A 25,864-nucleotide genomic window follows, 5' to 3' on the forward strand; every position below is an offset into this window, starting at 1 on the left:
GGTTCTATGAGACAAATGTCTCTCGTGTCGGACAGGTTTGTGGAAATGCCTTTGACCACTCCGACCAACCTTAATATGTACCTCATTTCAGTGATCAGCTGGGCTTAACATAACAAGTGAGAGGAAAGAATGTATCTCCTGAATGACAATGAGGTTTTCTTTTACCATTAGCCAAGAGCAATAGGTGGACAGGTAAGTTAAACCGTAACTAATATTAAAGGATTTTCTGTGTTTGTCTTGATGACAAATAATATGCATCATCGGGAAAATGTTCATTGCCTTCCTTGTCCGGTAGAATTTATTCAGCTCTAACTGATAGGACGGATTTTCTGATTTCATTTTTATTCAAGTAATTTATTGAGTATTCCAGCTGGATATCTATCCGTACTCTTAGTGTTCCGCATGGTGCTGAATCTACCCGGTTGCTATTTTTCTCTAGGAGGCAGGGTGAGAGGAACGGCTGGTGTTGGCCATTCTGGAAGTGCAGTCATGGGCAACTCAAATTTGGCCAGGAACTTGGGCCAATCCCCTAAGGTCTTGAAGATAGCAGATCTACTGGTCACGTCTGGCCCCGAGTTGGAGGGGGTACCCCCACTGGTAAGGTATCTCTTTCTCCTTCAAGTCCACAAGCAGTGGAAGGAGAACTCTGTGGAGCTGGAGAGTCTGTCTGGAAAGGTCAGGAGTGACAGTGAGCATTGTGTTCTTAAACATGATAGGGCCCTTGTCTTGGGTCATCTTTAAAATAGCATATTTTCCTCTACTGAAATGGATCTGACAAATTATATTCCAGGAAAAAGAGGTTTTGATCCCAGAGATCTGCGTATCCTGTCTATTTCAACCAGTTTTTCTTCCAGCTATTGTAGTAATTCACCAAAGCATTTTTGTGCCTATTGCTCTAAGTTCGCTGGCTCAAGCTTCTCAATCAGCCCCCGGATGCGAATATATAACATAATATATGTTATATAATATATTATGTAATGTTTACAATATATAATATTTATTGCACCTATGGCGGGTCTCTATATCATATGGATAGGTCAATCTATTGTAAATCTGGTTTGAATATTTTTGCAAAACAGTCTGATGTATGTTGATTTGGTCAAGGATTTGTTCCTGTGCACACACAACCTCTGCTAAACATTGGCCAACATGTTGTATCTCTCTTTGCTGGGACTCCATAGCCTGCTTATGGGATGTTTCTAAATGAACTGTCCATTTCTGCTTTAGAAGTAATAGCTCTAAGAGGGCTTTCCAATCCCAATAATCTACTTCATCAGAGGTGACAAAGGGGTGCTGATAAATTTTGAGCCTTACCCAGAAAAAATTGAGCTAGGAAGTTGAAACTGCTCCACTATTCTACACATTCCCCAGGATGCACTTGTGACGTCTCTCCTGCATCTTAAGTCCCTGAAAATAGAATTCTTCCGACTGCTGGTCAAACCACTCGTTTGCAGCACTAGTTGCCTCCAAAACACTCCCAAATCGTTGTCCCTGTAGGTGTTTTTTTGAGATTGGGGAACAGATGGTAGTCAGACGGAGCCAGGTTGGGCAAATAGGGTGGATGGGGCATCAGTGGAAAGCCTAAGGTGCTGTGTGATGGGACACTGTCATGCAACAGGATGACACCATTGGAGAGCTTTCCTCGGTGTTTTTGCCTCAGCTTTGTCAATAATGAACAGCAACATGTTGCATTGATAGTTGAACCCTTTGGGAGGTCGTCCACGAGCAGAATTCTCTTCTTATCCCAAAAATGGTTGCTATTTGCTTCTGCGCTGACCTTTGTACGCAGAACTTCTTTGGCCTGGGGGAACCGCTGTGCCCCCATTCCTTAGACTGTTCCTTTGTCTCTAGACCATAATAGTAGATCCATGTATCATCACCAGTTACCATTTGGTCCAGGAAATCTGACTAATTTCTTGAAAAATGCTCCGAAACAGCCAAAATGCTCCAAAACATCGATGTCTCCACATGTCTTCTCTTCTATTCAGTTGTCAAAAGTTTCGGGATCCACTTGGCTGTACGCTTTCTCATTCCCAAGTCATTGTGGATAACGGCACCAACTCTCTGACCAGATATGTAGCAATACTTTTGGCTGATATTCGGCAGTCCTCCATGATCCTGTCATGGATGGCTTTCACATTTGCAGGCAAGGAGATAGAGAGAGGCCTCCACTGGATTTCTCGCTTGCAACACCGAAATGCCCAGTTTTAAAATTTACAAGCCAACGTTTAAGTGTTGCACATGAAGGGCCGCCGTCACCCAACGTTTGTGACACTTCATCATTGATCTGATGTGCACCTTTCCCTTGGAGAAACAGGAACGTGATTCTGGTCCTCTGCTCTTCCACACTGAATGCCTTTGCAGATGCCGCCATGTTTACTTTGGACCGGAAAAAAAGATAAGTTAAAATCACAGGTAGTTGATCTTTACAGCATTGAATATAGAGAAATAGACAAATACATCCTGCCATTTACAGCTTCCTAGCTCAATTTTTTCAGGCTAAGGCTCAATACTTATCAGCACCCCCATACATATAGTTCCTCTGTCCTGAAGGCTAAGATGGTGAAGTGCTAGTGGAGAAAGGGGACCATTGTGCTGTAACTGTGTGGGGTGATACAGGTGATGGTGTGGAGACCTGAGGGCTCCCGCGTACCACTGCTGCTGAGGGGGACAAAGGAGCTTCTGCAGGTGAGCACTCCGGGCCATCAGAGTATTGTGATGGATAGACAGGAGTGGCTGGTTTCTCCGGGGCACTAGTGTTGGTATTGGGAGCAGGTATTGGTGACATCTTGGGAGGCGAGGCAGTGTACGGTCATGCCATAAGGTCTGCACACCAAAAAAAATAAAAAATCGCACTATGGTGCCTGGATCTCCCTCCACTGCTGTCGCTGGTGTTGAGCATTTCTTCCTGCATCCCATGTGTCAGCATGAGAGTGTTGAGATGCCATTTGTAGGTGCTACAGGGTGTTCAGGAGCTCTGGAAACCTGCATCTTATCCTGCCATAGGCTAGGCCATGACTCACAAGTTAACATATTTAACTGTTTTTCACAAAATAGCCCATGTTCACACATTTTTGGATCCAATTCTCATTTTTGGATCCAAAACTGCAGTGGCTGAGACTATATGTGTACTCATATCTGTATTTTGAATAATACATTTGTAAAGACACTTTCACTACTGATCTGTAAGAATCTTAGTTTATTCAGGTGAGGTTAAACAGATGCAAGAAAGAGTGAGTGACCCCTTTGTAATTACAAATATGCGCTTCCTTCCCTTTCCTCTTGGCTGGGTATATATAGTTATGTGTGTCACAAGGTATCTTTTAAAACAACCTGATCTCATGATACTCTTTCAGGAGATGTCTATCCTATATCTGTCTATAGTGGCCACCCAGTGGTTGTAATGGGTACTGCAGTCTATCACAATATTGTATTGAATAAGTTTCTTTAGAATTTGCAGTCCTTAGCCAAATCAGAGCTAAGGCACACCGAAGGAAAAGCCACGAAAGATACAAATAATATGTTGAAAAAGGAAACAAAAAAAATGGAAAATAATATGGCAATTAGGCAGACCCATATTGAGGGCAGTTGAACACATGTTAATAAACCTGTGCTGTACAACAATGAACAGAAATAATAAAATATGTCATATGATGCATCTTTTGAAGCATGGATTTGTTAGTGATAACACTGTGTACGATTTCACTATATGATATCCAGCGATATACAATAATAAAATATATATGTAATGACACATCTTCCAAGACTCATACAGTATATTAAAGTGATAAGTGCACAAAAAAAAGAAAAACAAAACTGACAGCATAAAAAAGGCATAAAAAACTTATACAAAACCAGCATTGTAACGGGGGACCAAGATAAATATAGTCCATCTCTGCTTGAACGCCCTACACATGTTCACCTGCCCTCGTGTGTCATTCTGTCGGTGTTAGGCCCACATATTTGAAATTACATGGACATGATGCCAGGTAGGTAACACCCAAAGTAGTTCTGAGCAATCGCATATTCTTTAGTATTAGTACCTGTCACTTCTATATGGCAACGCACCAAACAATTCCGGTTGCGCTGACAACCCGACCTGGAGCCCAAAGAGCCAAAAGTTCAGCGGCGAGGCTTCGCCTGATGGTTTTATTTCTGTTGTAAGGGCTTTTCCTTTAAGCCATAGGATTTCCTTTTGGACCAAATGTGTATTACTTGTGGGACGCGGCATCAGTATGGTTGTGGTCTTCGCCTGAATTCATGTTTCTTTCTAATTGTTGCATCTATTTGTGGAGATGAACTACCTATTTATGTTGGTCACCTGTTACAATGCTGGTTTTATATATGTATGTATGTTTCCTATGCTTTTTTATGTTTCCAATTTTTTTACTTTGTGCGCTTGTCACGTTACATATATATATTTGAAGATGCATCATTTACATATATATTTTACTATTGCTGTATATTGCTGCACATCATGGGTTTTCTTATATAGTCTGGTCACTTTAACAGGCTTCAGAAGACACATCATCATATAGAATGGTAGAGATGGAAGGGACCTCCATGGTCATCAGGACCAATCCCCTGCTCAATGCACTACCTCCCTTGGCAACCTGTTCCACTCATTGATCACCCTCACTATCTAATATCTAATCTGTGTCTCCTCCCTTTCAGTTTCATCCCATCGCTTCTAGTCTTTCCTTGTGCAGATGAGAATAGGGCTGATCCCTCTGCACTGTGACAGCCCTTCAGATATTTGCAGACAGCTATTAAGTCTCCTCTCAGCCTTTTCTTCTGCAAGCTAAACATTCCCAGATCCTTCAACTGTTCCTCATAGGACATGATTTGCGACCTCTCACCATCTTGGTAACTCTTCTCTGAACTTGCTCCAGTTTGTTGGTCTTTTTTAAAGTGGGGTGCCCAGAACTGGACACAGTATTCCAGATGAGGTCTGACTAAGGAAGAGTAGAGGGGGATAATGACCTCACGTGATCTAGACTCTATGCTTCTCTTAATACATCCTAGAATTGAGTTTGCCTTTTTGGCTGCTGCATCACATTGTTGACTCATGTTCAGTCTATGATCTATTGGTATACCCAAGTCTTTTTCACATGTGCTGCTGCTTAGTCCTTTTTTCATTTTTCTTGCCCAGATGTAGGACTTTGCATTTCTTCTTGTTAAATACCATTCTGTTAGTCGTCGCCCACTGTTCAAGCTTTTCTAGATCTTTTTGAATCCTCTCTCTCTTCCCTAGTGTTCGCTGTCCCTCCTAGTTCTGTGTCATCAGCAAATTTGATCAGTTTCCCATCAATTCCCTTCGCCAGATCATTTATAAAAATGTATCCACCACATTTCCCTCATCAACCCAGTCAGCGATTCTGTCATAGAAGGAAATTAGATTCGTCTGGCATGACTTGTTTGTTACAAACCCATGCTGGCTCTGGTTAATTACTCCATTTTTATCCAAGCTCTTGCATACATGCTGTTTAATAATTTGTTCAAAGGTCTTGCCGGTATAGAAGTCAGGCTCACAGGCCTGTAGTTTCCTGGATCTGCCTTCTTCCCTTTTTTTAAGATAGGGACAACATTTGCCCTTTTCCAATCTTCTGGGACCTCTCCTGTTCTCCAGGAATTTGCAAAGATTATGTCAAGTGGTTCAGCAATTACCTCCGCTGCTTCCTTTAGTTTCCTAGGATGCAATTCATCTTGACCTTGAGACTTGAATTTATTTACGTTAGATAGCTCGCATTCTTTTATTCCCCCAATAGCACAGGGAAGATCAGTTGATGTTCAATCTACTTTCTGAGAGAAAACAGATACAAAATAGGAATTTAAAAGTTCGGCTTTCTCAATATCATTCTTAACTATTTTCCCATTTTCATCTTGTAAGCATCCAATAGCATCTTTGACTTTTCTTTTGCTTTTGACCCCCCAAATCCTTTTTTATTGATTTTGGCCTCTGTTACAAACCTCAATTCTTTATTAGCTTTAGCTTTTCTGACACTTGCCCTACAGTTTCTGCAGACCGCATTATGTTCTTCTGTAGATATTCCCTCCTCTTTCCATTTGATAAACATGTTTTTCTTCCTTATTAACATGTGTGCAAGTTCTGAGTTTATCTGTCCTGGACTCTTTAAATCCTTCCCATTCTTCCCTCGTTTAGGGATTGTTAACGATTGTGCTTTGTGAATCTCATTTTGCAATATTTTTTAAGTTTCTTGGACATTTTTGTCCTTAAGAACATCTTGCCATTGGATTCTTCCTCTCCTCTTTCTAAATTCATTAAAATCTGCCTCTCTGAAATCCAACCTTGAGGTCTGAGTTTTCTCAGGTCTTCCTTCCCTTTTTATCCAACATCCAAGGATATCATGATCACTGCCTCCTAAGGTCCCAGCCAGCCTTACTTCCATAACTATTCCCTTCCTGTTGGTAAGAATTAGGTCCAAGATAGCAGATCCCCTTGTTTTCTCTTCTACCTTTTGGAAGACAAATTTGTCAGTAACCTTCTCCATTCACTGAGTGATGCTCCCAGAAACAATCCTTGGTCCACTACGCCTCCATTCAGTGAGTGATGCTTGGTCTTGTGTAAAAGCACAGGACCGATTCACTGGGTCAACTTGTTGGGCATCTTAGTATAAGAGGGCACTTCTATATATGCCCAGTGTTACATTGAACAGTTGCTCTTGTGTTAGGCCATGAATCATCTTGTCAGGGAAAATTTGGATCAAACTGGTAAATTAAATAATGTATTTGTGTGCATTTTATTGTGTGCAGGTCTTAAAGATAATATTGTGGATATTAAATGGATATTCTGATATTCAGACAAGAAGCTTGAAAGAAGGCTGCAGGCTCAGCAGTGCAACGCTAATGCTACATCCGAAGCATTTGATAACCTGCTGCACCCTTTGTGCACCTCAGTGAAGGAGCAGTGGACCTGGCTTCAGCAGCAGCGCAGAGTGCAGCTCCCATCTTGCACTAGTATCATCTATGCCAGAGTATTGCCTCCCTCTACTGGTATTCTCCTCTCTCTCCAGGTCTGTACTTCATACTCATAGAATCATAGAATGTAGATTTGGAAGGGCCCTACCGGGTCATCGGGTCCAACCCCTTGCTCAGTGCAAGATTCACTAAATCATCCCAGAGAGATATTTGTCCAGCCTTTGTTTGAACATTTCCATTGAAGGTGAACTCGCCACCTCCCGTGGTAACTTGTTCCACTCATTGATCACCCTCATTGTCAGAAAGATTTTTCTGATATCTAATTTGTGACTCCGTTACTGCTGAACCACATTAGTTCCCAGTCTCATCCTCCTATAACTCCTAGTGCAAGAACTGAGCATGCTTGACCAGCAGAATGAAGTTGAACTACAATCAGTAACCCAAGGCAGCGAACTATGAACATCACATTTTAGGCAAATAAGTGGTGATTGATTACTTGGAAAACTACTGATAATGAGTATATATTGGGGATTTTCACTTTGTACTACTTACTGCACTTTCAATGGGATTCAAATTTTGTGTACCGGAATATCTCTTCAAAGGGTTATTCACAGAATTAAGTGTAGTGGCCCAGAGTTGGGCACTACATAAGGTTTATGTGGTAAAGTATTTATTGGTGTATGTGTCTTTAAATGTTCATTACGGTTATTGTGTGAAGATCAGAATCTGACTTACATCAACCCTGTTCCCCCATTGGCTTTCAGCTGCTCTGTTCCCATTGACCATTCTACCATGTGGCAATAGTGATGGGATTGGCTGTCAGACAGTGAGGTGACAGAGGAGGCCTGTGATTGGTGGAGTAGCTCCCCGCATAGATTGGTAGATAACATTGCTGTCAGAGAAAACAATCTAGTTCCAGTTAGAGAAGAAGAAAGATCAAGTAAAGAGCAGGAGGAGAAAGAGGAGCTTCCAGTGCGGTGAGAAGGAGAGGTGCAGTGAGGAGCAGCCAAGACTACAGATATATGAACAAGAATACATACATGTATACAAAGAGAAATATAAAGAGAAGATTACAGAAGTGTTACCTCTAACCGCCTGCTGAAATCTCCAAATAAATTATTTTTGATTGTTCAACCGTTCCCCCGTCTCCTGGAGCCGCTTCTCACCAAATACCACCTGCACTGAGTACTACACCGCCCTCCAGGAGAAGGGGCAACAACCCCCATCATCTCCAGTTTTTTCCTTTTTATTTTTGCTTGTAGCATGTCTATAAGCTGGCGTCACGAACAAAAATGACTTTAAATTACCATCATACTCTACCCGACGGCGGGTAGCCAGGTCAAATCAAATTGGTTTTAAAGTAATGACGCCATTTTTGTATATTCTGTTGGCCGCTGCCGTTTGCAGGGATAGTGGAGCCACCTATCCGCAGTGCCATCACAGCTGACAGTTCAGACTTAGTTGCAAGAAACTACTTCAGTAACAGTGTGACACGTGTGCATACTCGCCCTGCGAATGAGAAAGGCGCAGAGCCTCAGTAGAAAGAAACAAATATAATAACCGCTATAGAATAGCAGGAATCTTTGGCGCATGCTCAACCGCAGTAAGGAAGACTACAGCAGGATAGATCTACGGGGAAAAGGCAAAAATCATCCTGGTGGACGGGGATTTATCTTAGGCACCTTTACCTTTGCTTATTACTTGTATTTGATACTGAACATACAATTAGAGTCTGGGGATACCACTTTAATGCTGCCAATTAATAGACACACACACATGTCCACACACATACATACACACACATGCACACAACCTACGTGCCCACACGCGCACATACACGTGCCCACACACACACGTGCCCCCCCCACACGCATACATACACACACACACACACATGCCCACACACACAACCACACACACACACATGCCCACACACACACACACACACGTGCCCACACACACACCCACGTGCACACACATACACACACACACACCTACATGCACACACATACACACACATCCACATGCCCCCCCCGCCCCCCACGTGCACACATCCACACACACACACTCACACGCACACACTCACACACACACACTCTGCCTGCGCAACTATTCTGAAAGGAATAAATGGAAGGCTACGTGACGGCTGCAAAAAATGTTTTTTAAATTGTTCCAATGCATTAACAATGAAGGATAAAGCGACTATTCCACTATGTCTTTGTACACTGTTTCTTTACAGACCTATACATTTTATTTATTATCATTCACACCAATATTACCTGTCTGGTCCCTCCAGCATCCCCCCCCCCTTCCGAAAAAGAAAACTCACTCTCCCCCAGGATGCTTTCTGCCCAAGAGATCATCTCCCCCCTTCAGTATAATCTCACTCCCCTCAGTGTCATTTACCCCCCCACAATATCCTCTCCTCCCAAATGTCATCCCCAAGTATCATCTCTTCATTTCCTCTATTATCATCACCAGCATCATTCCATAGAAGGCTACTGATCAGCCCCACCTACAGCAGGAGGTGTCAGCAGACCTTCCCCATAGATCTTACAGCTCCATGTGCAGCAGGAGGTGTCAGCAGACCTTCCTCACAGATCTTACAGCTCCAGGTGTAGCAGGAGGTGTCAGCAGCTTTTCCTTGCAGGTCTTACAGCTCCACCTACAGCAGGAGCTGTCAGCAGACCTTCCTCACAGATCTTACAGCTCCAGGTGTAATAATAAGAAGTTATCTCACCTCCCTTAGGTGCTTGCGGTGCTTGTAGTCTGTGTGTGCAGAGAAAATCCAAATTAAATCCGTTCTGCCATTCGGTCCTATGGCTTGTTCACATGACAGTGGATACATAGGGATCTGGACACGTTAGATGAATTTTCTTTGCTTTATTTTCTGCTTAAGCTTGTTCAATCAGGTACATGGTACAACATGAACGCGTTTCAGCGTAATGCCTTGTTCACCTCCACCTCCTCCTCCTGGTGAACAAGGCATTACGCCGAAACGCGTTCATGTTGTACCATGTACCTGATTGAACAAGCTTAAGCAGAAAATAAAGCAAAGAAAATTCATCTAACGTGTCCGGATCCCTATGTATCCACTGTCAGCTCCAGGTGTAGCAGGAGCTGTCAGCAGACCTTCCTTGCAGGCCTTACAGCTCCACCTACAGAAGGAGCTGTCAGCAGACCTTCCTCACAGATCTTACAGCTCCAGGTGTAGCAGGAGGTGTCAGCAGACCTTCCTTGCAGGCCTTACAGCTCCACCTACAGAAGGAGCTTTCAGCAGACCTTCCTCACAGATCTTACAGCTCCAGGTGTAGCAGGAGGTGTCAGCAGACCTTCCTTGCAGGCCTTACAGCTCCACCTACAGCAGGAGCTGTCAGCAGACCTTCCTCACAGATCTTACAGCTCCAGGTGTAGCAGGAGGTGTCAGCAGACCTTCCTTGCAGGCCTTACAGCTCCACCTACAGAAGGAGTTGTCAGCAGACCTTCCTCACAGATCTTACAGCTCCAGGTGTAGCAGGATGTGTGAGCAGACCTTCCTTGAAGGCCTTACAGCTCCACCTACAGCAGGAGCTGTCAGCAGACCTTCCTCACAGATCTTACAGCTCCATGTGCAGCAGGAGGTGTGAGTAGACCTTCCCCACAGCTGCTGACACTATCTGCTGTATGTGAAGAGGACCAGTGGGCACATCACACACCCCTAAGACTAACCCTTCCTACTAAACATAACATCGTCAATTACTTTCTAGCAAGTTAAATACAACCAAACGCACTTCTGTCTAAAGACTGTACAGCAGAGGTCCCCAACATTTGTAGTTTGTGAGCCACATTCAACTCTGAGTGATGGTTGGGAGCCTAGATGAACTGAAAATGGAGGAGAGATACTTTCCGTCTAGGGTTACATGGTGACTGAGTCCCACTATGGCCATGCTAATGTACTATAAGTGAATGCTCTTGCTTTGCGATTTAGCTTGACCTCAGTTTTGCCCCCTTCAGTCACCGTGTAGCCCTATCCTAAGTGCAAAGAAACACGATATTGTGAAACTACAACTATTTGTGGATAGATAGGTCAGCGTGAAAATACGACACCAGAATTGCGCCTTCTGAATCAGCCGTGTTTGGTGGTTATGTCTGTTGCCAGTAAATATACCCCTAACACAGGACTCCATGATGAGCCCCCCGTGGTTGGGGACCACTGCTGTAAAGCAAACAGAGGGCTGGATGGGATTACTGCACGTAATACTGGACTCGCTCCTCCTTTGTGGAAAGCGGACACTGATGACTGCGTGGAATGACTGTTCCCTCCCGTCCGCTCTATGATGCGCTCTTCTCTTGTGGTGTTCTCCAGTCTTTAATTAGAGGATTTGGGTCGTACAAATCTTTTTTTGTTTTTACAAACTGTCGATATAAAAGTCATTTTCTCCATCTTGTAAACTTTACATCTTGTTCTTTGTGTCACCGTTGATGGACACCATCGATGCAGCGTTCATAATGTTCTGCTGGTCGTCATCCTTCTTCAGGCATCTCTTAATAAACATGCCAATGGCAAACAGCGGGATCACTAAACTTGGGACCCCCGCGAGGATGACTATGATCACGTACACGAAGCCAGGGTAGGGCTTCTTTTCTGACGTCGGAAAATCTTTCTGTAAATGAATGATATGAAACATTTATTATTTTCCCATTTATTATGTATTTACTGTTGTTTGTTACGTAAAGCACCAGGCTGCGTTCACATAAAGTAGATCCACGTCAGGAATCCCCTGCGTGTCTGGGATTTGGGCCGTGGATCTGCAGTAGAGATGAGCGAACCTACTCGGCCACGCCCCTTTTCCGCCCGAGCGGCGCGATTTTCGAGTACTTCCGTACTCGGGCGAAAAGATTCGGGGGGCGCTGTGGGTGAGTGGGGGGTTGCAGCGGGGAGTGGGGGGGGGGAAGGGAGAGAGAGAGGGCTCCCCCCTGTTCCCCGCTGCTACCCCCCGCTCCGCCACGCCTCCCCCCGCTGCCCCCCGAATCTTTTCACCTGAGTACGGAAGTACTCGAAAATCGCGGTGCTCGATCGAGTAGTTACTCGAAACGAGTAGGTTCGCTCATCTCTAATCTGCAGTGAAGGGGCAAAAACTGTTGGCCGATTTTCAGAGACGGCTTCCGTGATAGGTCACTTTTTCTGCACATGGAATTGAAGTCTATGTACGGAAAAAAGCCACGCCACATACACTGCGGTGTGATGCGGAACGCACACAAATCACTGCGGATTACACATCAGATCCATGGTGGAAAACACAGCGTGACCAGATCCGTACTAAAGCACAGAAGGGAGACAGAAAAGTCACAGGAAGCGGCTGTACACCTACCAATAAACTGAGGCAAGAGGGCAGGTATATAAACCATGTAACCCCTAAGATGCAGACGGCCAGAATGCCACACGGAGGTGCAGTTCACACATATGAGGACATGGATGAGCCGCCGCTCACAAGCCCTCCTTATACTGAGGGGGCGGCTGACTAGTGTTAATTCCTGCACAGTAGAGCAGATGCAGGGTGCCAGGCCACATGATACATCTGTAAGCTGCACCTCCATGTAGCATTCTGGCCGTCCGCAAGTTGGGGGTTATATGGTTTATATACCTGCATCAGTTTATCAGTAGGTATACGGACGCTTTTAGTGACTTATAAGCTGGACTACATTTAGGGGAACTTCACACCGGCAAAATTTGCACACGCAGTACACAGAGAACAGAACCCATTGAGGTTAATGGGTTCATACACATTTCTGTATCTTGCGGGCATCAAAACAATACAGCATACTCTACTTTTGTGTGCATTTGTGCTCCAAAGGGCCCCATAGAAGTCTATTGCAGATGCACAAATGCGCAATACTCTGTGCAATTCCATAAAAAAAAACATCTGGATCTCATTAGGCTAAATGACTAGGGATGAGCGAGTATACTCGCTAAGGCACTACTTGCTCGAGTAATGTGCCTTAGACGAGTATCTCCCCGCTCGTCCCGAAAGATTCGGGTGCCGCCGCGGGGCGGGGAGCTGCGGGGGAGAGCGGGGAGGAACGGAGGGGAGATCTCTCTCTCCCTCTCTCCCGCCCGCTCTCCCCTGCTCCCCGCCGCAACTCACCTGTCAGCTGCGGCGGCCCCCGAATCTTTAGGGACGAGCAGGGAGATACTCGGCCAAGGCACATTACTCGAGCGAGTAGTGCCTTAGCGAGTATACTCGCTCATCCCTATAAATGACCTTTTTTGGGGGGTTTTTGGCATACGCATGTGAGCTGGCCCTGCATGCACAAAAAGTCCAGTACTATCCTACCTCATCGACCCTGCTCACTGTGTAAATACATTGCTACATCCGGTCATCTGAAGAAGCCCTGGAGGCCTCAGTATTGGATGCCATGTGTACCTGATTATGGATCTACACACGTCTTCCTTTGGACGTCTAATAACATTTACCTCCTTTCTAACCACGTCCAAAAGTAGATTTTTCACATAAAACCTTTAACCCCTTGAGGATGAGGCCCTTTGTTTTTCCCTTTTCATTTTTGTTTTTTCCTCCCCACATTCAAAAGATCATAACTCTATATTATATTTATCTATTAATGTCGCTGTCTGAGGACTTGTTTTTTGCGGGACAAGTTGTATTTTTCAGTGGTTCTATTTATATAGAACATTACTCTATGGGTCAGTATGATTACTACGATACCAAACTATATATGCCTTACTTTGATTCACCTGACTTTTATGGATGCAACAAAACTAAATATGTTTTTGTTTTTTTAATTTTGAGTTTTTTATTATAAATATGGGAAAAGTTTTTGTTTTTTTTACTTTTATTACCTTTTATTTTTTTTAAAAATTAATAAAACCTCTTAAACTGATTTTTACAATTATTTATTCCCCACGGGGGACAAGAACTTGTGATGCTTTGATCGCTCCTGCAGTATGATGCAATACCATAGTATTACATCATACTGCGGTCTGGCAGGCAATCTATCAAGCCATGCCACAGGTGTGGCTTGACAGGTAATATGCAATGACAGCTCTGGGGGCTTTTAGAAGGCCCCCGGCAGCAATGGCAACCGCACGGCTCTCCATGAGCTCATCGGGAAGAGGCTGTTTGTGACGGTTAAACTCGAAGCAGGACATTTAAATGCAGCTGTCAGAATTTATAGGGTTAACAGCCGCGATCAGTATGAGCACTGACTGCGACTGTTGCCAGCGGGTGTCGGCTGTGAGAAACTGCTGGCACCTGCATTGTATGGAGTGGGATCGTCTCCTGATCCCCCTCCTTATGAGCCCTGCATGCCCAGGATGTAACTGTACATCCTATGGTGTTAAGGGGTTAAAATTCCTGAACATCAGGCAAAAAAACCAAAAACTAAATTGTGACTATTTTGATGTATTATTGGCTAGGTGGATTTATGGTCCATCATGCAATGTAATAAAACCGTTTTTAGCGCATTATATAAGAAGCTTGGAGATACTCACGTAGCTGGGATCCCAAGAAATGTACAAGAGTTCCTCAGAAACCTTCACCACAAAATAGAAGAAGAAGATGACGATCATAATGAGAGGGCTGATGACCCTCCAGGTGGCCTGCCAGAAGATGTTCGGCTTGTGACCAATCATGAATTTGATGTCTCTGTTAAACCTACAAGTGTAGAGAAGCAGATGGGTTACGGGATATGGAGAAACAATACTGAAAACCTTTATACAACCTCCTGTTCTAAAATGAAAATACACGGCGGCGATGTGTCCTGAGAGCCAGAAACGGGGCGGAACGGATGTCAAACCGTCGCAAGCAGAATCTGACTATCCCTTCTCTTAGGAGTCCGTTTAATGGAGATGCCACAATTCCAGATCTGTTTGTTTCAGTCTGACATCAGAGAGACGTCAAAGAGAAGTCAGAAAGGCGTCAGAGAGGCATCAGAGAGGCGTCAGAGAGGCATCAGAGAGACGTCAGAGAGAAGTCAGAGAGAAGTCAGAGAGAAGTCAGGGAGGCATCAGAGAGACGTCAAAGAGAAGACAGAGAGGCATCAGAGAGACGTCAGAGAGAAGTCAGAGAGGCATCAGAGAGACGTCAAAGAGAAGTCAGAGAGGCATCAGAGAGACGTCAAAGAGAAGTCAGAGAGGCATCAGAGAAACATCAAAGAGAAGTCAGAGAGGCATCAGAGAGACGTCAAAGAGAAGTCAGAGAGGCATCAGAGAGGCGTCAGAGAGAAGTCAGAGAGGCATCAGAGAGAAGTCAGACATTTTTTGTGTGAATTTTAAAGAGAGAAAAAATGAATCGGCTAAAACCAGATAATGAATACAGATGTGGACGTGACGCCACGCCTGTAATTACACAGAGAGTAGATGGGGTTTTGCTATGGGAAAACTCAGTTCTGCACTGTGTATGCCAAGAAGATAAAATATTGTGCACATAGCTGTTTTTGTGGGGCGCACCTACCCGTCTGGAAAACAAAAACACTTAAAAACAGGTCCCCAGGAACCGAATATTGTAGCGTGTGACCATGAATTGTCTGTACCTGCGCTCTCTTCTGCCTTGTCTGTACCTGCCCTCTCTTCTGCCTTGCCTGTACATGCGCTCTCTTCTGCCTTGTCTGTACACGCGCTTTCTTCTGCCTTGTCTGTACATGCGCTCTCTTCTGACTTGTCCGTGCCTGCCCTCTCTTCTGCCTTGTCCGTGCCTGCCCTCTCTTCTGCCTTGTCTGTGCCTGCCCTCTCTTCTGCCTTGTCTGTATATAAGCTCTCTTCTGCCTTGTCTGTACCTGCCCTCTCTTCTGCCTTGTCTGTACCTGCCCTCTCTTCTGCCTTGTCCGTACCTGCCCTCTCTTTTGCTTTGTCTGTACATGCGCTCTCTTCTGCCTTGTCCGTACCTGCCCTCTCTTCTGCCTTGTCTGTACCTGCCCTCTCTTCTGCCTTGTCCGTACCTGCCCTCTCTTCTGCCTTGTCCGTACCTGCCCTCTCTTCTGCCTTGTCTGTACCTGCCCTCTCTTCTGCCTTGTCCGTACCTGCCCTCTTTTCTGCCTTGTCTGTACATTTTGCCTTGTCTGTACCTGCCCTCTCTTCTGCCTTGTCTGTACCTGCCCTCTATTTTGCCTTGTCTGTACCTGCCCTCTCTTCTGCCTTGTCCGTTCCTGCCCTCTTTTCTGCCTTGTCCGTACCTGCTCTTTCTTTTGCCTTGTCCGTACCTGCCCTCTTTTCTGCCTTGTCCGTACCTGCCCTCTCTTCCGCCTTGTCTGTACATGCTCTCTCTTCTGCCTTGTCTGTACCTGCCCTCTCTTCTACCTTGTCTGTACAAGCTTTCTCTTCTGCCTTGCCTGTACATGTGCTGTCTTCTGCCTTGTCTGTACATGCGCTGTCTTCTGCCTTGTCTGTACATGCGCTCTCTTCTGCCTTGTCTGTACATGCGGTCTCTTCTGCCTTGTCATTAGTGTTTTTCTGTCCACTCACACGGCTGGGTGTGAACTATGGCTGAAACAATGCGTTACTGATTGGAATTCCCTCGGTCAGTAGCAATCCTCCTAATGACATAATTAGCGGCACCTGTCATCTTTTCCCAGCTTTGGATGCAGGTTAACTCGCTCCCCCTCCCTTTTTTGCAGCTCCCTTAGGAGTCTATGGAGGCGCCAGCATTTTTAGGTCCAAAGATAGGGCAAGACCTATATTTTTCCACAGCAGGATTTTTCAGTCACTTATGTGCTATACTTTTAGGTCCAGTTCTATTGTGCGGGTAATAGTCATGAATGTATTGCGCTCCTGTGAGCCGGCCCTTAGGGCTTCTGCGGACGGGCGATTTTGTATGCTTTCTTGCACGCACAAAACACAGAGCATAGAAGCCATTGACTTTAATGGCTTCCCTCACATTTGAATGTTTGTGCTCAATTGTCGCACATGTGAAAATATAAGATTTGTGCTCTATTTCTGTGTAAACTTACCTGTCTATTCCATATATGTAAACCACTGAAAACATCTCACAAAAAGCAATGATCAGCAACGGGATGGATCCAGCAAAACTATCAAACAGAGCCAGCCAATAATTCCCGGATTCCATCACGAATATGAGAGCGATCAGGAATGAAACGACACATATCATCCCTGAAAATAAGAGGAAAACGCGTCTGATCAGCATCTCTTATTCACAAAGGACAGGACTCTGCCCAGTGGAAAACTGCAGGAAATCCACACCAAATGTTGTGGCAGTCCTATAGATTGTCCTATTTATCTGAATGAGCTTGCAGGAATCCCTGCACAGCTACACATAGCAGCTCACTCACAGGACGATAACGGGCTACAAGTGCGATAACGGGCTGAGCAACCCGGCTGATATCTCGCTCTCCAGCGGGCTTTATACACAGGGGATGCCTTCTGTAAAGCCGCGTCGGAGGATCGGTAAGTGTTTCCAATTGTTTTCAATGGGAAATCTTGCATCGCGCTCGCAGCACATCGCACTCCATGAGATGGTTTTTCCTGTTCCATTGAGAACAATGGGCAAAGCGTTCCGAGGGAAGACCCAAAGATGTGGCAAAAAATCCCATGTAGATGACCCCATTCTTTTGAATTCGTGCAAGATTCACAGCGCACAAATCTTGTGCGATGTTCACAGTCGTGTGTAAGCAGCCACATTAATGCAATGTATGCGCTAAATCTGCAGGGTGTTACTATATGAGTGTATTGTGATTGCTGGTGGTAATGCCAAAAGTGGAACCTAAATATAGAAAGACTACAAGAGAAGGTGAAATGCGCGCCCGGTTACAAATAATGATGCACTATGCTTACCAATACCCGCACAGAGCAGTTGTCACAATGTCAGCCCAGCCCGTGTGACTGCAGAATCGGCACATGTGTTGTGTCATTCAGCACTGGGTGCCACCGCGTTACCATGTATCTGTTGTAGGGTTTGATTGGTTGGAGGGAGGGGATTTCCCCAGCTGGCCAATCAACCTTTATTGTAGTATATAAATTCTGGCCCCTCCTCTCAGAGGGCGCCAGTTATTCATCCCTCCGGTCGGGGCCATGTTCTCCTGTGTCAGCCCCTCGTGTTCTTACTTATTACATGCTGAAACATCTGCTTCCTTGTGCTGCTGTGACTATTGTTGTTCATATGTCACCCCCGTTCCCATCTAGGGACAGTCTAGGTGTCCCCCGGTACCCGTCAGGGCTGTCCCATAGTATATGATCGGGGGAAATGTCTCCTTTCCTCCTTCTTTACTTTCGTTAATAATTCTTTTGTTCTTTGAGTTATGACTTGCATGATATCCGCCCCTTTGGACAACTATTACGTCCGATGCAGACCAGGTGAACTCGGCGTCCGGCTCAGAGGTAACAGTCGTATTTTAGGAGGTATTTGCAAGCCAAAACGAGGAGAGAGTTAAAAACATGAGTGCAAATCCTTCCATAAGTCCGGTTCCAGATGAGTGTATTGTAACCGTATTACGGACGCATCACAGATGACATCACCGCTGTACGTATACCCATGACAGCTTCGGGGATGGGGACATACCTGTGACAGCTTCGGGGATGGGGATATACCTGTGACAGCTTCGGGGATGGGGATATACCTGTGACAGCTTCGGGGATGGGGATATACCCGTGACAGCTTCGGGGGTAGGGACATACCCATGACAGCTTCGGGGATGGGAACATACCCGTGACAGCTTCGGGGATGGGGACATACCTGTGACAGCTTAGGGGGTTTTGGGACATACCTGTGACAGCTTTGGGGGTTTGGGGACATACCCTGTTACAGCTTTGGGGATGGGGACATACCTGTGACAGCTTTAGGGATGGGGATATACCCGTGACAGCTTTGGGGGTGGGGACGTACCCGTGACAGGTTTGGGGATGTGGACATACCTGTGACAGCTTTGGGGATTTGGACATACCTGTGACAGCTTTGGGGATGGGGACATACCTGTGACAGCTTTGGGGATGGGGACATACCCGTGAAAGCTTTGGGGATGGGGATATACACGTGACAGCTTCGGGGATGGGGATATACCCGTGACAGTTTCAGGGATGGGGACATACCTGTGATAGCTTCGGGGATACTGACATAGCCGTGACAGCTTTGGGGGTAGGGACATACCTGTGACAGCTTATGGGGTGGGGACACACCTGTGACAGCTTTGGGGATGGGGACATACCTGTGACAGCTTTGGGGATGGGGACATACCCGTGACAGCTTCGGGGAGGGGGACATACCTGTGACAGCTTCTTTCGGCCAGGATTTGGGAATGATTTTCAGATCCATCAATGGCACCAATACCCCTTCCATATTGCCAAACATGGAAGAAAGGCCCAGGCAAAAGAGCATTATGAAGAACAGGACAGACCAGAGAGGGGACACCGGCATTTTGGTAATGGCCTCAGTGAATACAATAAAAGCCAATCCCGTTCCTTCGACCCCCTGCAGAGGGAAACACATTACAATGAGTGGGCGCACATAGCAGCTATCATGAATACAACTCCTCAGTGAAAACACTAGTGACAAAGTACAAAGTTGTAGACGACAAGTGCTGGATGTCATTACTGACCATATGGGGTGTAAATGTAAATATCAGGGGGGTACAAGTTATAGAACGGTCAGGAAGAGTGTTACTCCCCATGCAAATGACAGACGACACTCTACACTCTCGCGTGGCACACGCCGCCCTACACTCTCGCGTGGCACACGACGCCCTACACTCTCGCGTGGCACATGCCACCCTACACTCTCGCGTGGCACACGCCACCCTACAGCTACCTACACATTGCATAGTCAAACCTCATATTTTGATTAGTATCTATGTTCTATAGATTTTCATGAAGATTTCTAACATTTGGAAACTCTTCCAAGGACTTCTTTACACGGACATATTTGTTTTCAGTGTGTTTGTTCACATTTCCTTTCTTTGTACATGCATTTATCGCACACGGAAAAAATAGGAGCGGCTCTATTTTCCCGGATATGCGCGCACCGAGGGCCCAGCTGAAGTTTAAAACACAAAACCAAGAATATGCGCAATATGATGAGTAATTCCATGTACAAGAGAGCTCATTGAGCTAAGTAGCCTTTTAAATCAGGGAGGCGGGGGTCGCATGCATATGAACGGGCCCTGAGTGCGCAAAACCCCCAGTACTATGCAAAAATGAAGCAAGCGTATTTGCGCATACGCTTGTATAAAGCCGCCCTAGGGGTGTGAAACTGCACTCCGCGACAGTGGACACGTGGATTCTGCTGTGTGGGAACAGCCTGAGGGACCTTTCAGACGAGACAGAATTAGTCCATGCGGACATTTCTGCATCACAATGTTATCCCTGCGGCCTGAATTCGGCACCTATTAAAATTGGCGCATTTTTACTTAAAAACTGCAAGATTAAATTCCGAAGTGGAAAAGTTTTCTGCTGTGGATCTAAGGACGTCTTGCGGGATTGCTGCTGTGGATTACTAAGATACGGGGGATGGAATTCCGCAATTAAAGTATGCAGGAAAAATGCAAGAAATGCAGCAAGACGTTCTCTAGAACACATCCTGCAGTTTAGAGCTTCTTCAGACGAGCGGATTGGTAAATTCACCCGTCTGAGCGCGACGTATTTGTGCAGAGAACGAGGCTGATTTGGGGCATAGCACTGCAATTTTTGTGCCCACTCAGGGCCTGTTCACACTGGCATGCGCCAACCCCCATCCTGATTTAAAAGGTCCAGATGTGTTTATTTTTCCCAGCATTGCACATTTGCGCGCCTCCTATAGACGTCTATGCTGTGCAAATAAGGCAAGAAAAATAGAGCATGTCCTATTTTTCTCTGCGCGCACGAAATGCATGCAAATAATGTTAATAAGAACAGATCCATCAACAGCAATGGGTTCTATATCCTACATGTTGTGCGTGCTAATTCCACGTGCGCAATGGGCGGCGCAAATACATAATCTGAAGAAGCCTTACAAATGCAACAAAATCCGCATCTGTGCTGCGTCCGGCGGACTATTCCGTCCTGCGTGCACGGTCTTCACATGATGCAGTAATAATAAATACACTGAACGGTCACTTTATTAGAGACGCCCGCCCTGTCAGGAAGAATCGTTGTGATGAACGGGCGCGGTGCGGTTATCCAATTACCGTGTCGGAACGCACAATATGTTCTGCAGTGCGGAAGAGCTATAACAGCAGATGAGCGGTACGAGCGTCACTGCTTTCTAAGGCTGCCTGTCCACAGGCGGGTTTGAATTGTGTTCCCCGCGGTGATAGTCCGGCCTCGGGGAACACAGTTCAAGCTCTCCATAGCATTGGACAAAGGAGTCCGATGCGCCACTATATATGTCTCTAATAAACTGGCCATTCAGAGTAAATAATCTTTGTATTATATTTACATCTAGGAAACGTTTCACACGGGCAGATTTTCAGCGCACGCAGCAACATGCAGCGGAATTTGCTGTGGATTCTGCTCCAAAATGCACTCTTTAAAGGCCCCCTTCACACGGGCGTATTTATGCGCACTATATGCAGAGAATAGAACCCATTGATTCCAGTAGGTGCGTTCATATGTGCGGATTTTCCTGTCCTTTTCGGTCACGCAAACAAAAAAATGCAATGTGCTCTAATTTCCTGCGCATTTGTGCACCCAAAGTCTCCATATAAGTCAATGGGGATGCACAAATGCGTGCAAAATACGCTTAGAGATGCGTGAAACACTGCGCAATTGTGCAGGAAAAAGAGCACATCGAGCACTCATCAGACTAAACAGACATTTAATCAGTGCGTCTTTGTTTGCCGTGCGCAAATGAACATGCCTTTTGGGGGCGCATAAGGTACAGTAAAATACGCAGATGGCCACGCAAAAAAGCATCATTCATTCCGTAAATACGCATTCGCAGATGTGAAGGAGGCATCATTGCAGATTTTGATGCGGAATTGCAGGCAGATTGAAACCATTTTGAATTCCACATTGAAGTCTCAGGTAGCCTGCCGTTTTGAGGTGCATGCTGCGGCGAATGTCCGCCTGTGTGAGAGGTCTCTAGAATGGCGCTCAAGGCTAAAAAATTGTGTTGTGATGGCATTGTGATTTTTTTTTTACTTGTTAATAGGCAAATAAGCCTTGACTGTGACAACCCCACGCGCAGCGAGGTTTTAGGGGTAACAGTCATACAGAACTTTGTAGGTTTTGAGGAGTGTTGAGCTTTCAAGAAGAGTTGAAGTCCTACTTGAGACAGAAGAGTATTCAGATTACATGTAGGAAGCTCCAGGGAGGCCACCGTGGCTGGATCAGTCTGATTAAAATAAGTCAGCATGTGGTCGTAGTTGTCCTGCGTTATATTTCCTTCTGGCCAATCAAACGCGTTGGTGAGTGCCAGGATGTTGCTGAAACAGAAGAGATACATTGTAGCAATGTGCCTGAACTAGATACATAGTACCTGCAAGAAACATAGCAACATGTCAGACGTTCAGATCAGTGGGGGTCCGGGAACGGAGGGCCCGCTGGTCGCTGAAGTGCTGTCCTCACCCCTTCGCTGCCATTGTTTCTTGGTAGCTAAAGGAGGACACATTTGGTCTGAAGCTTACCTGGCAAAACAATCATCGAATCGGGCTGTAGCACGGAATCCAATGATAGAGTAGATAACGGTGGCGGCGTATACGGATGTGAAGCCATTAATGATAGAGATGATGACGGCGTCTCTTTCACAATTGTTGCTAGAAAAGAGAAAATTATTATTTGATTTGAATTTTTCCCATTTTTGCCACATGCCGATGTATCCACGGCCCACAGAACCCGGATGTAAAGTATAGTCATATATGCCACATACCGATATATCCACGGCCCACAGAAGCCAGATATGCAGTATAGTCATATATGCCACATGCCGATGTATCCACGGCCCACAGAACCCGGATGTAAAGTATAGTCATATATGCCACATGCCGATGTATCCACGGCCCACAGAACCCGGATGTAAAGTATAGTCATATATGCCACATACCGATATATCCACGGCCCACAGAAGCCAGATATGCAGTATAGTCATATATGCCACATGCCGATGTATCCACGGCCCACAGAACCCGGATGTAAAGTATAGTCATATATGCCACATGCCGATGTATCCACGGCCCACAGAACCCGGATGTAAAGTATAGTCATATATGCCACATACCGATGTGTCCACGGCCCACAGAACCCGGATGTAAAGTATAGTCATATATGCCACATGCCGATGTATCCACGGCCCACAGAACCCGGATGTAAAGTATAGTCATATATGCCACATACCAATATATCGACGGCCCACAGAAGCCAGATATGCAGTATAGTCATATATGCCACATGCCGATGTATCCATGGCCCACTGAAGCCAGATATGCAATATAGTCATATATGCCACATGCCGGTGTATCCACGGCCCACAGAAGCCGGATATGCAATATAGTCATATATGCCACATGCCTATGTATCCATGGCCCACAGAAGCCAGATATGCAATATAGTCATATATGCCACATGCCGATGTATCCACGGCCCACAGAAGCCGGATATGCAGTATAGTCATATATGCCACATGCCGATGTATCCATGGCCCACAGAAGCCGGATATGCAATATAGTCATATATGCCACATGCCGATGTATCCATGGCCCACAGAAGCCGGATATGCAGTAAAGTGATATATGCCACAGATATCCGGAAAGCTAAGGAGAACAACCGGCAGAGAAACCAGAGTACATTCTGACCCGGGACTGCGCACGGCGGTTGACAACATTTTCAGTGATGCTTTTCACTGTAGTCAGCTCTTAGTCTGTACTGAAAGTTAGATTACATACATAGCATTTCACTTTGTGGTGATTGTTATGTTTTTGATGTTGGTGCCATTTTATGGTATTACAGTATGCAGGGATTTGGCGATTTTCTGTGGTGCTTTTCTCCACAGGCTCCCTGATAGAACTTCAAAAATCCCAGGAAAATCATCTATATAAAATGTTACAAATTTAAAAACGCCCCCAATGATACAAGTAAAAAACACCATAAAAACTATACCTTAAGCTGATGGCATTTTTAAAAGTGCTTTCAAGCACGGAACGTGTGAAGCAGACCGGAGAAGGAGGATATGTTCTCAAGCCCATTAAACCAAAGAACAAATAAATGCCGATCAATATTCGTAAAATGAGAATACAAACAGCGGCAACGGAGATGAGCCACCACACGGAGTGCCAGCTGGAGGATGTTGGCACTCTGAGACAGTTACTAGCGTTGTTGTGTCCTAAGCAGGGGCTGTCCGATGGGAGGACACCTATAGCCTGTTTGTGCAGGAGGGCTTGTTTGTTCACCCCGAAACAACTAATTCTACCACCCAACCAAATGTTTCCAGTAGGGATAAATAATATTCGTCTTCCATGGACTTTTTTTTGAATTGTTAAACATTGAATCCAGTAGATTTCATGAAGGTTTTTTTGATGCTCCTCAACACAAAAAGTATCATGTGATATGAAAGTGAAAACAAATCTCTAAATAATCTACATTCATTAAAACTGTTAAAGGGACTCTGCCCCATCGCCTCACAGCCCTCTCTGATTGCAGTGCTATGTCTGCTGTATCCGTGCAGTAGTTTAGGAGAAACCTGAATTTTATTAACAGTAGCCAGACACCGAGAACTGCAGGAAGTAGTCCTTGATATTCAGGAGCTGCAACTAGCCTTGACTAACCCTCTAGCCACTGATTGACAGCTGTGTGCCTATTACTGACATAGTGTGTCAGCTGTCAATCAGTGACTGGAGGGCGGTGTAGGTGGGGTTAGCGTCAGCTCATGAATATGAAGGATTAGTGCTCTATGTGTGACTGTTATAACCAAATCCAAGTTTCTCCCAAACTACTGCACAGATACATGCAATAGACATATCACTGTAATCTATGTTACAGGCCCCACCTTATGGAGCTCTCAGAGAGGGGTGCAAAAATATGATGACAGATCCCCCTTAAATCCAATATAAATGAAAACATTCATCAGGGTTTAGACATAAAACTGTATGTTCTTCTGCATCAGGCCTTGGAAAGTGTGGGAAAACAGGGAGATGCATGAATGCTGTGAAATGCAAGGCATTCTTGGAGGAAATTTGGCAGGCATCTGCAAGAAGACAATGGGATTTATTCTTCAGCAAGTTCATAGTTCCGAAGTTAGAGCGGTTGGCCCTTGAAGAATAGTTATCACCAATCCACTGGAACCGCTACCAAGCACTGGAATGGGGTTGGGGTCCCAAAGCCCCATTCCATATGACTGTGAATGCAATGGTGGTCACTCATGAACAATGCTACTGATGGGAATAGCTGAGAGCGCCACTTGGCTTTCTTATGTCGTTCAATGTATAGTAATTAAATTATTCTTAAAAATGCAAAAACATATAAAAAAACAGCATTTTCTTAACTTCAGTGAAAAACTGCATTTTCATTTTTAACATCGCCCACAGATGTGGATTTTACTTACTGTATTGAATTATAACTAGAAAATGAAATGAGTCCCCCAAAGGCAAGCGAAAAGGAGTAGAAGACCTGAGCGCCCGCATCCAGCCAAGTGACTGGATTGGCCAATTCAGTTACCTAAATGACATCAAAAGGTTCAGAGTTATATTATATCCAATCTAAGAGCAGGTTGTTAATTCTAGATGAGATTCACAAGCACTCCACAAGTGTCCGTGTGCTGACCTCGGCACCGCGCCCCGGGAAATAGGTGACACATTTGTAATACATTACATGATTCTGTGTCTAAAAGAACAAAGTCCAGAAAGTAGAGAAAAACAATTTCAGGGTTCATTAGTTCAGTGCGGGAAACACTGAGATCTTAACTAGATGGCGTGGGACATTTACACTATCTCTACACCTGTAAAGGAATGGCGCGGGATGCTGGCTGATAATTGTTCCTGTAGAGGAGAAGCTCTGATTCCATCCAGAACTCTAATT

The 25,864-nt window shown here is 45.2% G+C and overlaps 1 protein-coding gene across 1 annotated transcript in view; it reads right to left on the reverse strand.

The window, feature by feature from the left end:
- Window positions 1-11,372: 11,372 nt before the first annotated feature.
- LOC136587192 (sodium-dependent neutral amino acid transporter B(0)AT1-like) overlaps window positions 11,373-25,864 on the reverse strand; it is a 50,544-nt gene continuing 36,052 nt past the window's right edge. The window contains exons 6-12 of the mRNA XM_066585730.1: window positions 25,392-25,504; window positions 22,483-22,611; window positions 22,125-22,281; window positions 19,148-19,352; window positions 16,882-17,041; window positions 14,429-14,591; window positions 11,373-11,582 (exon numbers count right to left, since the gene is read on the reverse strand). Of these exons, the coding sequence (XP_066441827.1) occupies window positions 11,373-11,582; window positions 14,429-14,591; window positions 16,882-17,041; window positions 19,148-19,352; window positions 22,125-22,281; window positions 22,483-22,611; window positions 25,392-25,504 (1,137 nt within the window). The remainder of the gene's footprint in view (window positions 11,583-14,428; window positions 14,592-16,881; window positions 17,042-19,147; window positions 19,353-22,124; window positions 22,282-22,482; window positions 22,612-25,391; window positions 25,505-25,864) is intronic.

Source organism: Eleutherodactylus coqui, chromosome 12 (genome assembly GCF_035609145.1).
Source record: "Eleutherodactylus coqui strain aEleCoq1 chromosome 12, aEleCoq1.hap1, whole genome shotgun sequence".
Classification (NCBI taxonomy): domain Eukaryota; kingdom Metazoa; phylum Chordata; class Amphibia; order Anura; family Eleutherodactylidae; genus Eleutherodactylus; species Eleutherodactylus coqui.